Source organism: Dysidea avara, chromosome 6 (genome assembly GCF_963678975.1).
Source record: "Dysidea avara chromosome 6, odDysAvar1.4, whole genome shotgun sequence".
In the NCBI taxonomy this organism is placed as follows: Eukaryota; Metazoa; Porifera; class Demospongiae; order Dictyoceratida; family Dysideidae; genus Dysidea; species Dysidea avara.
Window position 1 is genome coordinate 14787395 of NC_089277.1, and position 18219 is coordinate 14805613.

An 18219-nucleotide genomic window follows, 5' to 3' on the forward strand; every position below is an offset into this window, starting at 1 on the left:
CCAAAATATGCTGTTGATAAATGCCAATAGAGGAAATCATTATAGTGGAACATATAGGTGGCAGCAGAAAAGACTTTTAAGTCTAATTTTATTTATGCAATATAATGTGATGGATGCTCTTAAAGGCTGGATTTGTGTCTTCCTCACGCAATTTCCAATTGTATGAATAACTTTGTTTCTGAAATTTTTCTTCCTCCAATGCTCTATTTTATGGCTCACAGCTGACAAAATTTCAATCTATAACTGATTTCAAATCTAAATTAAGTTATGAATCATTAAAGTGGTAAAATTTGGTGTGTGGAAGACCTTTCTTGCAAATTTGGTCACAAAATGGCTGGTACATTGAGCACTTTTATATCTTTGAAAGTTCTCTTTTGCATATGCCAAATTGTAAGGTTACCAAAATTCTCATGCAAGAGGAGCAGCATGCAAGTGTAGGAGAATAGCACACCTTAAAGAATTTGATTTGATGGCCATTTCAGTGAAAATAACAAAAGGTACAGACAGAAGTGATTGAGCAACTTCAGTACAAAGGGCATGGCATGTCATGATCTATTTATGGTACATAAAAATATTGATTAAGAGATAACTATAGCACACAATCATACATACATGTGTGTGTATCCTATATAAAATATAGCTAGAGGCAATCACAACACTATTCTGGACACCTTAAGACTCCACTATACTGTTCTTATTGGAAAGTTGTCCTGATCTCAGAGGCTCAATTGTATGTGTGTTTTATACAAATGGGACCTTAGACAAAATAATATTCTGGTTATCACGATGTCCACATACAAGAGGCAGCTACTGTACTGCATGGATACCACATATAATGCCCCAACTAAGGCATTATAACTTCCATTATTTCTTGAAAATAATTTAAGTGAGCTAGATGATAATGGAACAGATGTGAAGAATATAAACACCAGGCAGTTAATAAGCATAGATGAAAAACACACATATGCTATTCACTGTTAGTATAGTGAGTTCTTTGTGACATACTCTGCAGCAAGTATATAGCAAGTACTAGTTATTGAGCCTACATTTGATAATCTACATACATGTACATTAACTTCTTTACGTATAAAACTCAAATTCTATCTTTAGCACCAATGTTATGGAACATTTTATAATACTGCACCTGATAAATTGTTTGCACTCCATGGACTTTAGCTGGAGAAAGGGTGCATTAACTGAGTTTCTCTACACCAGCAAAACCAAAAAGAGGCAAATCATTATCACCAAGACACTTGATTCTATCATAATGATTTAGAAGCACTCAATAGGAAAAGGCCAGAATTAAATTTCCTACCAGAAAACTGTGTTTGCTCTCTCAAGTCTAAAAGTAATAGTAACCATTAAAGTATAGCTTAAGCTGATTTTTTTTAAAAAGCAAACTAAAGAAAGTCAAGATAGCAGATGTGACTGGGCCTGTGAATATAGGGCATGTGAGCACATAAATTTGCCTACTTTTCGAAATTTAATTGCGCATAACGTTTTGTACCAATGTGCTATAGCTTATAGGTATTTAGCAATTGATTGGCTTTATAATACAAGTAGCAGAATGCAATTATTTTACTCCAATACTGAGATACGTCCTGTTGTGTGACAGGGTGTAGTTTGTTCCCGCAGGGCCTATGACAGTTATTGAGGCATACGTAACTATGGTATGCATAATGATGTCTTCAGGGGTTTATGGGACTATTTAATTATTCACTTTTTTCTGACATTAATTGTATTACCTCAGATTTGTTTAATGGTCACGTTATCAAACAATTTTGGGTAAAACTGAAACCCACAGAAGCTATTTTGTGAAATTTGTATGGTTGCTATGCAGCTAATTAAACTTTGGTTGCTATGGGGAGGCTGACACCTGTCCAGTGGGTGGAATATTGTTTTAGGTGTACAGGACAATCCAAAAGTGCATTAAAATAAACTATAGACCATTTCACAAACTTCACCCTGCTGTCTGCCAGACTATAATCACAGTGTTTCTCTACAGCTAATAATGACACAATGTAATACACATGCTACCCCACCCCCCACCCCTCCAACACACACAGCCTTATGTACTTCATATCATCCAATATTGTTTTCATTTCCACACCACATGCAAACATGGTCTTCACTGTTTCTATGACAGCCTTGGGCAATGGAAGATGCTTGCAGACATTCAAATCCAGGTGGTGATTTGTGTGTATTGCTGTGCAACAAACTGACTTTCCCTGGTACCATGCAAATCCTAAGCTGTTGTCATTGCATGATGCCAATTGCAAGCAAATTTCTCTGGTGAGATTCTTTGGAAGATTTTTTCCCCTAACCAATTGCAACATGCACACACAGACGCACTCAAGATTTTTAACTATCATAGACATATAGCGTTAATGTTATTGTTATTTCTCTTCTTTTTACAGCTAAAATTTTGGCACCATTATCTGAGAAGCAATAGACTATTTAATACAATCACAAACCATCAAACATATCATTTGTATAATATATATATATAAATAAATTATGTCATTTTATTGACAGGGTGTCTTTAAGAAGACATGTTAGCACAGTATAGGGCACTCCAAATAAATTCTTTGTTTCCCGTCCTGTATTGGCAAAATATATTATGCCACTGCATGCATGCTTACTCAACAAATGAAAGAGATCAACACCCTGAAGAGACTTGTGGAATCTTTAACTGCAATTTTTTTTTTAGTTTACAACCTAATGCTACCCCCATGGGATCTTTAATGGCTAAATTGACTAGTCCAAAACCCAGCACTGTTGAGACCAGCAAAACTTTTAATGCATCAAGATCTAAGGAACTAAGTACCCTTGTGCTTCTGATACTTCCAAGCCTCCTCAGGAAATGCCTGATAAAATGTTTAATGTGGAAGTAGTGAATCTCAGTCGAAGATTTCTAGAGTCACCAGGCATGCAGAAGTAAGACACGGATGCTGCACTAACTGTTTTCTCCAATATTGATTCTACTCTTCTAAATTGTGTATCTGTGATCCCCACCATCTTGGTGAATTTATAATGTCTCTAGTCCAAAGCCCCGACCATTGCTAGTGAAGTTGCTACATTCCTTTGATGCAACATCAGTACTTTCCAAAAGATCCTTAACACCAAAAGATATGGCAATAAAGCTGTATATGACCTGAGAGGAAAGAGCAGTTGAGTCAGTATTTATATATAAGAACAATATAGGAAGTAACCCAGAATGGACAAACAAGAAGAGTGTTAACTGAAAGGAAATGAAATTTACATTAAAAAGGAGCTCTTCGGCAAAATACATAGATAAGTCTAATGGATCATATCATATAATGACCGAAATAACATCCAATTAGGCTTCCTCTCCTGTAATGAGCATCCCACATCCTGACCAACTGTCTTGACTAAGAACAAAGCTAGCTATATCCATGCTCTAGATGTCACTAAGCAAGACTTCTGGTCCAACTACCTATTTTAATCACTTATAATTTTAACTATATAGCTAATTACTTAAAATATAGTTAGTAATAATTGTATATGTTGTTATGGCTGTTGGTTGCTACCAACGGACCTTTAAATTAGGTGTTTTGTCACCATAAACCCTAAATACTGAAGTAAATTATATTAAATAAATTAAATACTTGCATGTGGGCAGGTATAGGTGGTCTATTTCCACTGACTTTGCATACTCGAGCTTCCATCAATGCATTCAGATATTCCTTTTATGTGAATTAATGCACCACTTATTTATAACTCAATAATACCATGTGAAATTTTGGCCTTATACTATCATGCTCATTTAGATCATGGCTCCGCTGCTATTTGTTTAACTGATGTCTCTTAATTACTCATTGTTACTTTTTTGCATAGTTGTTTTGTTTGCTCGTTTGTTTTGTTTTTGTTTGCTTGTAGCATTTCTATGTTGCTTTTTGTATGTGTTTTGGGGACCACCTTGCATTGTATATGTACAGGTTAGCTATGCCTTTATTTCGTGTACCCTTTCTTTGGATAAAATTGACAGTAATAATTTCCATTATTCCATTATACTGTATATGATTGGCAGATTTTCAAGCAATCATTTGTCTGGCACGACTGCTGACCATAACAAGCTGTATAAAAGCTAGTTTCACTTGCTTATAAGTTGCAGGAATAATGTACAATTTGTGTCGACTTCATATAGCCTTGTGCCCAGCCGGGCTATAGCACTAATAGTACAGGTGCTTAGGTGGGCAGAGTTGATAGCACATTGACACGTGAGCTGATACCCTTACAAGATTGAGCATGTACAATAATATTAATTATGCAAGAAAAAACTATAGAGGACTTAGCTATGTTGCTGAGAGTAAACAGATGTGGGCTGTGGATGGGAAACAGAATATATGGAGTGGCGTATTTTATGGTGTGTGTTCCCTAAAATCACATGCAGATTCATTTGTAAACTGTGTTGTAATGTTTTGTCTTTAGAACTGCATCAATATAGTGCACGTGCTCGGCGCGCGGCCCATAAGCTTTGATGTTATTAGTGTAATACGAAGGGTGCTGGCAGTCACACGGAGAAACTGTTCCTGATTTAAGACAAGTTTCGGCTACCTTGCGAAAAGTGTACTTCATGTAAGTGTATAGTGTGTGTCACATGTATGACTAGCAAGATTACTAGCTACACGTTTTGGTGCCTGCGGCTGGAAAGTCCGACCGGCGGGAAAGTCGAGCTGATTCGGTGGCCGATTTTGTTTCATCGCGCGCTTGCGTTTTACGGGACACAGACACTATACTTTTGTGATGATCTAGCTGAGTCTACATGTTGTGTGGTGTAGTTTTTATCTGCACGCCGGAAAGTGAGTGAACTGTGCCGGACCGGAAATGAAGGCTTAGTCCTCGGCATTTGTCGCCATGATAGACTCTTTCCAAAAATACCGATTGGGACTACTGTCAATAAGGCCACTCCAAGAAAATTCCTTGTTTCCCATTTCATTGACTCCAAAAATACATGTGGGCGGGCGGTTCATTATTCATTAGCTATAGATATTTCCACTAATTTTCGAAATTCATAACTAACTTAGAATACAGTAAACTAAGAACCTGAACAGTGAAAAACTAGCTAAATTGGCTTTCTGAATGCTAAACTAGTTACTGCTATACAATTACAGGATAAAAAATGAATAAAATGTTCAGTTGACAGCAATAATGAATGACCATGTGGGAAGAGAATTTGTATGCGGGTGGGAAATGGGAAACAATGAATTTTCTAGGAGTGGCCTAATCACGATTGCACTACACAATAGCTCAAGCAAAGTAGTATTGTTGAAAGACAGGCCATAAAAGTCTTCTAAGGTTGCTAAGTAGTGTTCTGGTTAGAGGCAGGTAGTTATCAGGGTTGAACAAGGTGTGTAATACAACACTAATTTTCTTGTCTGCCTGTACAAAATAGTATGTGGGAGGTCAGCCTCTGTTACAGTTGCTATCACCAATGCAGTACTAATGATCACCAGACTAAAATGCTATATAGTAGCTTCTTGTATGGGCAGGCAAGGAAATTAGTGTTGTGATGTTTCACACCTTGTTCAACCCTGATAACCACCTGCCTCTAACCAGCACACTAATTTGCAACCTTGAAGACTTCTATGGCCTATCCTTCAACAATACTACTCTGCTCAAGCTGTTTTCACCACTGTATTTCTATATAGCGTAATTGTGATTATTGACAGTTAAGTTGGCTCCAATCAAAATGTCAGAAAGGTGTTGCTAAGTGATGACATATTTTTGGAAAGAGTCTATTAGTATTACCATTTACGGTAGTTTCTTATCCTTCAATAATCAAAATACCAGTGTGGGAGGGCTGATTTTTATTTTATTAAAATATTTTGTCAACTGTATAGAGTAGCTGAACTAGCAAGCTAATATAAAATACCCAGAACGGTTTTCTTGAACTGTTCCTAGCTAGTTACCAACTTCAAATTGTACTCTGTAGTGGATGGCTACACTTAGCTACCAATGGCACAAAATCCTTGATTTGATAAGAAACATGGTGGTGCAGGTGGGGATAAGGTCATGTGGCCAAATTTTTTTGCAAGTCAGCCTATGCTAGATTAGTGTGCTGATGACTATTGCTTGACTTTCAATTTGTTTATGATGCATTAAACAAGGTTGTCGTCAAGGTTGTCGTCACGCACTTTCTAATCACTTTGGTATATGCACTGAAACAAAGTTCAAATTTATATACCCCTGTTTATGGGAAGTAAAAAGCCATTGTTTTGTGTTCACATAGCATACAGTATGTGAGTTAAGAGAGCTTATTTGTGACCCAGTCTGGGAAAACCAGTCTTATCACCCATGGCAGTAGATTTGATTTTTTACTAAGAACACAAAACTGCATGAATAAAATAATCTAATTTCACAGTCAAAATCAGCTTGACTTCAGTGGTCTGCTTTTACTGGGTGCTTTTCCCAAACCCAGTGGTGATCTGTACTTGCAGTGTGGGGCCTTAACAGAGCACTGGTCAGCCTGGGGATGGCTCTATGTGGCTGTACAGCTCCATGGTGTTGAATAAAGACCTCTGCTGTGTAATTTCTTTCATTTTAGCCAGTTTTGAGACCTGAATTTCATCCTTACACCTTCCTTTTCAATTTTTTAAAACAGCCTCTTGCCTTCCTATTACAAGACTATTCATCACAAAAGGCTGAAACTTTAGCTGTCCACTCCTTTGTTATTATAGACTACAGAAAAGCAATAGAAGGAAATTCAAGGAATGTGTGAAAATGGCTGGGTTTTGCACAATGGATCACACTATTTATGATACACACCATCAAAATATGTGAATTTACAGATGCTGGTTACTGTCTACTTACCCTGTTTTATCAGCATTAAGGTGTGGCAAACATGCGCTTTCATGATGAAAAATGGCATAGAAAAGTATAGGACTTAGATAATGGTAACTACACTTCTACTATACCACACAGGAAGCCCATTATCAGCACTAAGAATGTGAATTCTGTGGCTTCATGCACACCTTAAAATAAGCAGTGGTGTCTGCATTTGTGTTACAATTTTATGTAACACAAATGCTTTTTTAAAAATTGTCACTCATTCATTCATAATGTGACTGTATGACTGGTGATATCATCCACACTTGGTATGTGCAATTAGTGCATCAAGGGCTACCTAGTGGTACTACTGTCCCAAAGGCAAGGATAGCAGTTCTGCATATTAATAAAGCTTACCAAATTTGTGCATTTTCTGACACTTCGAAAATGTGTAGTATTGCCTAGCTGAGTGTTCAATGATAAACACCCAGTACTGGAAGCAGTAAAAGAACAAGGACATGTCTGGGGAGGAGAGGCTGGTGGATTTGGATAAGGACCATGTATCTGCCTTTCTTTCCCATTTATCTGAGGGAACCTATCATCCCTGCTTAGTGTTGTGGTTGCATACCATCTTACCTCTATGAGTCAACTTGTCTAACCACTAATGTATTTTTGGCCATAATATTTTATGGGAATTTTTGGTCATCATGTGCACACAATACCACCTGTTTCTTGTTAACATATCCTTTAAAGTCCACTTTATAGGAATTTAAGTTTAAAATTATTTGAAGAGTACACTTCTATGAATATTTAGCTCTTTGAATATAAAGCTACTATGTACATATATCTGGTATAGATACCATGATTTGATTGTGAACATTTATGTGAGACCTCATACTGTGAAGTATGTAGAGACATATACACTGGTATGTTATGGTTCATCAAGTCCTCTGCATTCCATCAGTTCATAACTGTGATGGCAAATTTATTGTAGAAATATTTCAGTTCTCATGTGCAAAACAATATCGTTTCCCCTCCAAGTTTCTTTGTAGACATGATACCTCCCTTACTTGTATAATATGTTCTGTGGTTCTAGTTCATACCTCTTGAAAGGTCTAAGTGAAGATTAAAATGCAATCATAATTTTGAAGTTTATCTGCTACAGTAAAATATGCTTTAGTGTGTCATTGACTAGAATGACTAGATAGTTACACCACAAAGTGATGTAAGGAGTGTGATCCTGTTTGTGTTGGTATGTGTGTGTCCATAAGCTTCAATACTTTTGTGTTCACTGTGCAACCTACTGTAACGTCTGTGTGATGATAGCTTTTCAATTACATATTGCTTGTAAAACAAAAGTTTTTGTTATGTGAAAGTTAAAGTTTAGTGCCTCCAAAATTCTACTCCTCTGGTATATTGTGTTAAATATCATATACAGGGAAACTTTTGCAGGAGAAAACTTATGGAGTGCCATTTGTGTCAAAACTCCACTTTTTTTAGACATTGTGTTTTTCATGGTTATTTACGTACGTTTCATGATTATTTACAAATAACTGTAGAATATGCATGGCTATTTACAAAATCATGGTTGTTTATGAAAAGCTTGGTTATTTACGAAAAGCATGGTTATTTACAAAAGCATGGTTATTTACGAAAAGCTTGGTTATTTACGAAAAGCATGGTTATTTACAAAAGCATGGTTATTTACGAAAAGCATGGTTATTTACAAAAGCATGGTTATTTATGAAAAGCATGGTTATTTACAAAAGCATGGTTATTTATGAACTGCATGGTTACTTACGAAAAGCATAGTTACTAAGTTTTTCGTGCAATATCGATACTACAAACTGGCAGTTATATATATTGATAACTTAGTTAATAACGGTGCGTATGTATTTGCACCGGATGCAGTCTGTAACTAGCGTTCCCCGGCGTGGGCTAGCTAGCTGTCTGTAATATTGTTAGTGTCAGTATGGTGCAAATTCACTAAGCGGATCCGCATACCGGAACCGAAACTGATGGCCAGTGGACTACATTCAGTTAAGAGTCAGTTGGGAAATGCTTGCTGGAAGCATGTATGTAAGAACTGGAGAGAAGAGGCTTCATCACGGCTATGGATGATGACGATGACAACGGTGATCAAAGGTAAAATTGTAGGTAGTTACGTATAGCTAAGTTATATATATAGCTGTCTAGCCAGGGGTCACTAAATCACTTCATTAGCTATGCTACTTGGTGCCGTGTAGCTGAGACTGGTATAGAGTAGTATGGCAGCACCCACCCCTTTATTATTGTCATTGTTAATTAGCTAAGTATGAAGAAATCAAAGCTAAAAAGTATCCAGTCCTTCCATGCATGCTTCCAGCAAAACATTTCCTAACTGAATGTAGTCCATTGGCCATCAGTTTCGGCGTATGCCAATCCCGCGCTTAATGTATTTGCACCAGACTGAAACTAACAATGTTACAGACAGCTAGCTAGCCCGCGCCAAGGGAACGCTAGGTTATAGACTGCATTCGGTGCTAATCTATACACACCGTTATTAACTAAGTTATCGATATATATAACTGCCAGTTTGTAGTATCGATATCGCACGAAAACTAGTAACTATGCTTTTCGTAAGTAACCATGCTTTTGTAAATAACCATTCTTTTCATAAATAACCATGCTTTTGTAAATAACCATGTTTTTGTAAATAACCATGCTTTTGTAAATAACCATGCTTTTGTAAATAACCATGCTTTTGTAAATAACCATGTTTTTTGTAAATAACCATGCTTTTGTAAATAACCATGTTTTTCGTAAATAACCATGTTTTTCGTAAATAACCATGCTTTTCATAAATCACCATGCTTTTGTAAATAACCATGCTTTTCATAAATAACCATGCATATTCTACAGTTATTTGTAAATAACCATAAAATGTATGTAAATAACCATGAAAAATACAATGTCTAAAAAAAGTGGAGTTTTGACACAAATGGCACCCCATAAAAACTATGGTAAAATTTGGCAATTTACTACAAATTCTCAAAAATTTAACCCACCAATTCCTCATAGTGCTTTAAATTAGCATCTTTTATAGCTAAAGATTGAGCTTCAATTTGCCCAAGGTTATTTGCCAAAGTTTACCTCTATGTGGTACTTTCTGCCCCCAAGAAATTTATTTTCTTGATGCATTCAACAAACCATCGAACATGCCATTTGTGACCCAGTTTAAGGAAACTGGTCTTTTCACCCATGTCAACAGGTTGATTTTTCACCAAGAACACAAAGCTACATGTCTATTTTCACAATCAAAATCAGCTAAACTTGTGTGGTCTACTGCTTTTCCCAAGCCCAGTGGCAATCCTTAAAATTGGTGTGGGGCCTTAATGGAGCTCTGGTCAGTGTGAGGATGGCTATATGTGGCTATACAGCTCTGTGGTGTTGAATAAAGACCTCTGCTATGAATTTCCTTTCATTTTAGCCAATTTTGAGATCCGACTTGGCCTAATTCATCCCTACGCCTTTCTTTTCGATTTTTTTTTAATGGCCCCTAATTCATCCCTACGCCTTTTATTAAAACAACCTCTTGCCCTCCTTCTGGACCCTTGCCTCCCTACCCTTTTGGAGCTGACCTGATATAGTTAACCATGGTTTTAAAACTATCTAAAATGGTGGGAAACTTAACTGTTTGCTACTTGCATAGTGAATGCTCTGGAAGGTAAGGAATTTGTGTAATATGTGTGAAAATTTGGTACACAAAGCTTCAACCATCGGCAAGCTACAACACATTTAATACTTAAAACCGGAATTTCTTAATACTTTTAAATAGGCAATAAGACTGGTTTTCCCAAACTGGGTTGTACATGCACAGCTGTACAAAGAATACTATTTTATTGTCAGAGTTTTCTTATATAGTTGTAATTGTATAGAGAAGATGTGCTGTAGAATTAAAATAAGACAACACAAGCAGTTGGATATAGAATTTTTTTAAAATCGTCAAAACTCGAAATTTCATGTGCTTCACTCACTCACTGACCATGGTCACAAGCCTAGAGGCCAAATGAAGCAGCATCCACAATTTTATACCACAATAACAGTGGGATGTGCCTTTTGGGGGTTCTGACGAGTGTGTACCCTCTGCACCTGTTATTTCTTTTATCTTCAATAGACTGCTTGTCATCTTCATTCAATGAAACCATATTGAAGTGTCAATTTTCCATGTCATCACTTTCTTTGAGCAGCACTAATAGACGTCACAAAATTATTTAAGGTGCTTAGACTATGCTTATGTACAGAGGTACTAGATACATGTATCTTCATGATAGGTCACAAGATTATACCCATTCTTTATTCTACATCCATTATTGATTTATCAATTTTGATCAAGACCATGATAACCACATCCCTTTAAGGGCAAGCACACACCTTTAGGCTGGTTCAAGATACTCTAATGCAGCAGTCACCCTAATAGAACAGTCACACATTGATAACTATCTGTATGCTTAAACAAAAAAACTAAACTAGTATGTTTTAAAAATGAAGTATCTGCTAGACATATGCCTGGTGAAGTATTAAGTGTACTGTGATACTTCTGGCTTGTTCTATTGGTCTGCATAGTACAGGAGTGGTTTCAACTATATACGCTTAACAGGAAGTGTCTAGTGCAAGTGTGCCATATGCGCTTAATTAAGCAATGTGCACCCAATAACCAGAGTCTATGGTATCTTCTGACAAGCATTACTCGATGGTGGCTGAGGGTAAGGGTTTTGATTTTTTCACTGTTAGATGTGACTTCAATCCAACAAGTCCCTTTTGGTATGCCATAGTATGTATAGTGTATGCATCATGGACTTTTACCTTTGTCTTTGTGTCTTGTTTCTTCTTTCTGACAGCGCAAGGTGTCAGTTTGTAGTAGAGTGTAATATGGCTCCCCTATGTACATTTGTATCCGAATTTGTCTGTATTTCTGTAGTGACTGGATTGATTATAGAGGTCCTTCTCATAATGTTCTTTGTTTGTAGCTGAAAATGAAAAACAAAGCATAATGGCTACTTCACATTTTTCACTAATTCGAGTGTGTATTCAGATGAAACATTAAGCAAACGTATATAAGGAAAAATTATGAAATTTTAGGGATCATAGAAATTAAACAAGGGAGGCCAACCATACCTGCAGATATAGTAGTGGACTTACAATCACTATTGTGAGGCTGTTTCCGGTCAATACATTGTGTGAGGTAGTGCAAACCGTCATGATCCCTAATATCAAACGGTACTGTTGTACCATTTAAATAGGGATTGCGGTGAAACTTTCGCACGCCGCCTTAAATCCTGCCTTCAAAAATCATCCTAGGGACATTTTATGTGATGAAAATCACCTTTACGAAATAGTACTAGTCCATATAATACATACTACAGCATTAAATATAACAAAACACATACAGGTAGCTGGATATAGAATTGTAAAATAATTGCCAAAACTTGAATTTTAGTCTGCCTGCCTGCCTGCCTGCCTGCCTGCCTGCCTGCCTGCCTGCCTGCCTGCCTGCCTGCCTGCCTGCCTGCCTGCCTGCCTGCCTGCCTGCCTGCCTGCCTGCCTGCCTGCCTGCCTGCCTGCCTGCCTGCCTGCCTGCCTGCCTGCCTGCCTGCCTGCCTGCCTGCCTGCCTGCCTGCCTGCCTGCCTGCCTGCCTGCCTGCCTGCCTGCCTGCCTGCCTGCCTGCCTGCCTGCCTGCCTGCCTGCCTGCCTGCCTGCCTGCTTGCCTGCCTGCCTGATCACAGTTGCAAGGCTAGAGGTCAAACATAGCAGTGTACGGTCACCATTTTAAGCTACAATAACAAACTCACCAGTGGGATGTGCCTTTTGGGGTTCCGACAAGTGTAGGCCCTCTGCGCCTTGTCTTTTCTTTTATCTTTTATTGCCTTTGTCTTAATTGCAGCGAGTCAACCATTCATACACAGATTGCTATTTGGGTCAATTACTCATCTATGGTCAGCAAACCTGATCCAGTTTTAACTCTAGCTGCTTCTTACGATCTGTTGTCTTGTAGCCAAACTATTTATTTGTGTAGATGGAATCCACTTAAAAACAGCCAAGCTGTAAAAAAAGAGTGTGGCCCTCAAAAGCCTGGGTCCACACAGGCATTGTTAAATTTATTAGCATTAACATCATTGCAGCCATTTCTTGGCTGCCACTTTTGATTTCACAACTTTTTTCACCCAGGCTTTTTGGGTGAAAAAGGCTTTTTTCACCCAGGCTTTTTTTTTCTTTTTGTATTTTCAAAAACCAAATTCTGCACCTTTTTACTGGGATATGATTTCCAGGCTGTTGTATCACAAGTTTTGCTAGCATAGCACTTATTATGATGATTGTGATGATGATTGGTGTGAGTCGGTCATACTAGTCTGCTCAAAGACGCCTGGGGGCGAAACTAAGTTATATACCACTGATCGATACGAAATTGGCTCTGATTTGATGAAATAGCTACTAGATTGAGCCTCAAAGTGTTGCAACAATAGTATGGTGCTAATACTCTAATAGAGCGCACGTTTTTGCTTTCGCTGAAATCATCTAATAGAACACACATAGAATGTTCTAGAACAATCTAGATTTTCTACTGGTAGATCACTTTTACTTACTAAGCTAGAATTTTTATTTATAAGGTAGAAATTAAGTGAAGTGTTCAGCCGAGATAGCAGTGGTTCAGTGGTTAAGGATGCAGGCATTAGGTATGGAGGTCCTTGGTTCGAACTCTGGTCATGATCAGTTCATTTTTTTCCCCGACATTTTTATGCACCTTTTTTTGCCTCCCAGTGACTGCTCTATTAGAGTATCTCGATCCCATGATTTTACACTTGCTCGATTTTTGCTTTATAACTTTGTAGCTGTAAGTCTTTTGCTGTTCTAACCACCAAAAGGCACTCCTACGATGATTAGCCTATGTACACACGAATTTTCAAATTATTCCTCAACTCGGTTTACCCTGTAGCCGTGACAAAAATTTCATCTTTTTTATGTGAATAAATGCTCATAACTCCTTGGATATTTATCAGATTCATAGCAAACTTGGTACGCAAATGTACCTTTATACGCTCTCAAATATCGATACAATGGAGTTACAAATTTGTGTTTTATAGCAACTTTTGCAAAGTGTGCGAAAAGAAATCGAAGCCCCCGTAGCCCCCCTACGACGAAGAAAAAAAAAAACCAAGAAATTAAAATGAAACTTTGGCCACTCATATCTCAGAAACAGCTAGGGAGATTTGTGGTATGTAGCGTGGCCTACCTGGCAGGCACCTCTGTAGTGAAACTAGTTCCAATCGGATAAGGGATCATGGAGCTACAAAGGTGTGAAAACCACGTTTTCTTTCTTCCTGTAAATATACTATCGATGTGGTGCGCCGCTTCTTGGGCCACACGACATACCGTGTGTCTTGATATTACACTGAGAAATTACAAATTATAACCCACAAAGTATTTTGTAACTTTGCTGCCTAGCTGGTTGTTTTTGATACACTTTTTTGCTTTGTTGGTACACAGTAATTATTATTGTACAAGTACGAGGAAAAATTGGAATGTTAAACTCGAGTAGGGATCATAGCAATAAAATGTATTGACAAGGAATATTGCCTTGTATTTTAATTCCAATTCAGTTATATAGCTTGTCGATAACTTGTGATTCTATGAATCAACACCTGTGTGGTAATGGAAAGAGTAAGGAAGACAAAGGAAAGTCCATGATGTATGCATTATACTTGCTGCGGTATGTGAAAAAAGCTACAGCATGTATTTGGCTTAAGTGGCATCAGGCCATAGCATTAACTGTAGTCAAGTTTTGCTTGGCTGAAGGCAAAAGTGAGTCAGTAGAAATTTAGTTGAATAAGATTCCACCATTTTTTTGAAGGCATCTAGAGTTGCTTGACATTTTTGTGCTGCATGCCAAGCTGAAAAATATGGCTGAAAAACTGCAACCCTTCATGATCCTTACTATACCCTGCGGTGTGATAGTATGAATTATTAGCTATCACTTGTGTTCATAATAAGTAATAGCTTAGTGTGTGCAGTAAAGCCACAGTATATTATTGTATCATTTGAGTTGCTACTTATGTAATCTGTTTACTGTTATCATGTGTGTAATATTTTGTTATTCTTCACATTATAGTGAACAATGTCAGCAGTGGAGGTGAAGAAAGCTCAAAATAATTTAAGTTGTCCAGTCTGTTATCAACTGTTCAACAACCCCAAGTATCTGCCTTGTTATCATTCCTACTGTGAAGGATGTCTGGAGAAGATGCAGGTACAATCCAAGATCATCTGTCCTGAGTGCAGGAAGGAAGCTAAGGTTCCTGCAGGAGGAGTGAAGGAATTTACTACCAATTTCTTCATCAACCGACTAGTTGATGATTTAATTCTGAAGAAGAAAGTGGCCGCGGAAGAGCAAGTCAATTGTGATGAATGTGAAGAGGATGATCCTGTGGTGTCATTTTGTCCTGACTGCAATTCTTTTCTGTGCAATGCTTGTAATGACAACCACAGGCGTAACAAGAGATATCGTGGTCATGGAGTTGTACCATTTGCTGATGTAGCATTTGCTGATCTGAGATCAAACAAAGATACACCAGCCATCCAAGCTAAGGTGAAGATCCCACTTTGTAAGGAACATGATTATGAACTGAAGCACTACTGTGAGACATGTGATGAACTGGTGTGTATGTATTGTACAATGAAAGATCACAATGGCCATGATCACGACACTGTGTACAAGATAGCTAGTAAGCACCGGTCTCAGTTAAAAAAGGTCACCGCTCCAATAGAAGGAATGATCCAAGATCTGCCTGGTGTATACAACAACATCAACAAGATGATGAAGAAGATAAGAAAACAAGGTGAAGAAGTGAACAAGCAAGTTGATCAACATTATAATGAACTGGTTGAAAAGCTGATGGAGCAGAAAGGTCAAGTAAAGCAACAAGTACATGACACAGTGTCACAGAAAGAGAAGGCACTTACAGCACAACTTGATGAAGTGGATTCAGCACAAGCTGAACTTGTGAGCATTAAGAAACTGAATGATGCTCTAGAGAAGAGTTCTGACCAAGAAGCATTGTATGCAGAGAAACAAGTGGTTGATCGTATACAGCAACTAACTGAGAAGTACAAGAAATTGAGCAAACATCCTGTACAATTGGCGTCAATGGAGTTTATACCTAGTAAAGATCCTTTTCCACAATTTGGTTCTTTCTCTGCTCCTGCAGATCTCTGTTCATCTGAGGTAGTTGATCTTCCACAATCCATCATTGTAGGTAAAAAGGTAGAAGTCACCATCATCACCAAGGATAGCAATGGAGATCATTGTTCCACAGGAGGTCACAAGGTATTTGTCCAGTTAAAATCATTTACAGGCAATGTGACTGTTGGGGAGGTGAGGGATAGCAATGATGGTAGTTATGTGGCTTCATTTGTAGGTGAACAAGTTGGAGAGGCAAAGTTACATGTGTCCATAAATGGTCAGGAAATTAGGGGAAGTCCCTACAGCATTGTTGTAGTTAGGAATTACCAAACGCTTAGCCTTCCTAGCAAAATAGTACACAATGATGGTAGCATGGGGCAACCCTTTGGGATTGCATTTGGTAGGAATGGAGTGTGGGCAGTAACTGACTGGTCCAACCATTGTGTGTATGTATTTAATGGTCAGGATAAGTTGGTTAGGAAGTTTGGTAGGTTTGGTATTAATAGTAGTCAAGTCAGTTCTCCTCGTGGTATTTCATTTGACAATGACAATCACTTGTATGTGGTTGATACTGGTAACCACAGGGTCCAGAAGTTTGATGTCAATGGTAACTACTTGTTACAGTTTGGAGGTCGTGGTTCAGGTGATGGTCAACTAAAGTCTCCATATGGTATCACAACACATAATGGTAGGGTATATGTTGCTGATAATGGTAACCATCGTATATCAGTGTTCCAGTACAATGGTCAGTTTTGCATCGCTTTTGGTTCTGATCAGTTAGGTAGTCCCTATGATGTAGCAGTTAATGTCAATAATCAGTTGCTTGTTGCTGACCTTTTTCATCACTGCATAGTCACTTTTACTCTTGATGGTCATTATGTAGGCAAGTTTGGTACACAAGGATCTAATAGGGGTCAGTTGTATAGTCCACTTGGTCTTGCCACTGATGTGAATGGCTTCATCTTAGTTAGTGACAATAATCATCGTGTGTCTGTCTTTGACCGTGTTGGTAATTTTATTCATTGCTTTGGATCCAAGGGATGTGCTAGTGGTCAGTTTAGTAGTCCTTATTCTATAGCTCTTAGTCCTATTGGTAGCATCTATGTTAGTGATTGGAGTAACAAAAGAATTCAGATCTTTACCAACTGAAGTGAAGTGACTATGTAAACTATACACTAGTAGTGTAACACTAACACTGTTGTTTTTGATGATAATTGTATTAGTAGTTATTTCATTTTATTTTTGTTTATTGTTTGTGGTTATAATGCTCCAATTTTTGTAGCTAGGTTACCTTTATGTGTGATTTACTCTGGTTGTTATAGTTACCATCTTGTACAACACTACACTACATAATATTGTAATGATTTGTATACATCACATTATTGTCAGCCTATATTTGGATGTTTGGTTATAATGGTATTTTACACTTTCATCATCAGTGTACTTCTGTAACATACAAAGGAAAGAATGGCACCAACTGCAACTGTAAGACTCACTACGAGACTGTACAACAAAACATGCACCCAAGACCACATACTAATAATTATACATAACGTATGTAGCTGTGCCTGCTTATTATTTTTCTGCCCCTCAATTGGAGCTGGCCACATACCAATGTAAAGATGCTTTATAGCCTAGAATCATTCTGCTTGCTCCATTGTACTGTTGGCTGCATAGTTAAAGTTTCAGACAATTTCTACTGTTAAAATCAATATTAATTCTTATGCAAAAGCCAATACAAAATTAAATCATAGAATAAATATTGCTCTACATGTATGGCTATGAACCATAGGTACGCTACAGTGACAAATATAACTGCATAAGCAGGTCACCTATAGCTATAGATGAGTTGTTTAAACTGACCATTCTATATAATAACAATATTTGTGCACAGCTGTGTAATGCAGTCACACGCTCCTGCTTATCAGTAAATTTTGGCCCTAAAAGGTTACTGGAATAGACAGCTGGTTACTGTACTGCAAACTAATTGACACCTTGATCTGTCACCAAAACAAACTAGACACAGATAAAGGACAAGTCCACAAGTATGATAATATTATGATGTGTGCATTGTATCATTTGCATGCACTGTGATATACCAAAAAGCATCAGTCTGGCTGAATGTTTGGGTTGAGTGAGTTGAGTCATGGCATTGTGAAGCATAGGCGTAGCAAGCACTTTGTGCAGTGTGTGTGGGAGGGGGAGGAGGGCAGAC

At 37.8% G+C, this 18219-nt stretch overlaps 1 protein-coding gene across 1 annotated transcript; it reads left to right on the forward strand.

Moving 5' to 3' along the window:
* Positions 1 to 4503: 4503 nt before the first annotated feature.
* LOC136257988 (E3 ubiquitin-protein ligase TRIM71-like) lies at positions 4504 to 17436 on the forward strand. The gene is made up of 2 exons (XM_066051287.1): positions 4504 to 4599; positions 14937 to 17436. Exon 2 carries the CDS (start codon positions 14943 to 14945, stop codon positions 17151 to 17153), a length of 2211 nt encoding a protein of 736 aa, XP_065907359.1. The 5' UTR covers positions 4504 to 4599; positions 14937 to 14942; the 3' UTR covers positions 17154 to 17436.
* Positions 17437 to 18219: the final 783 nt, after the last annotated feature.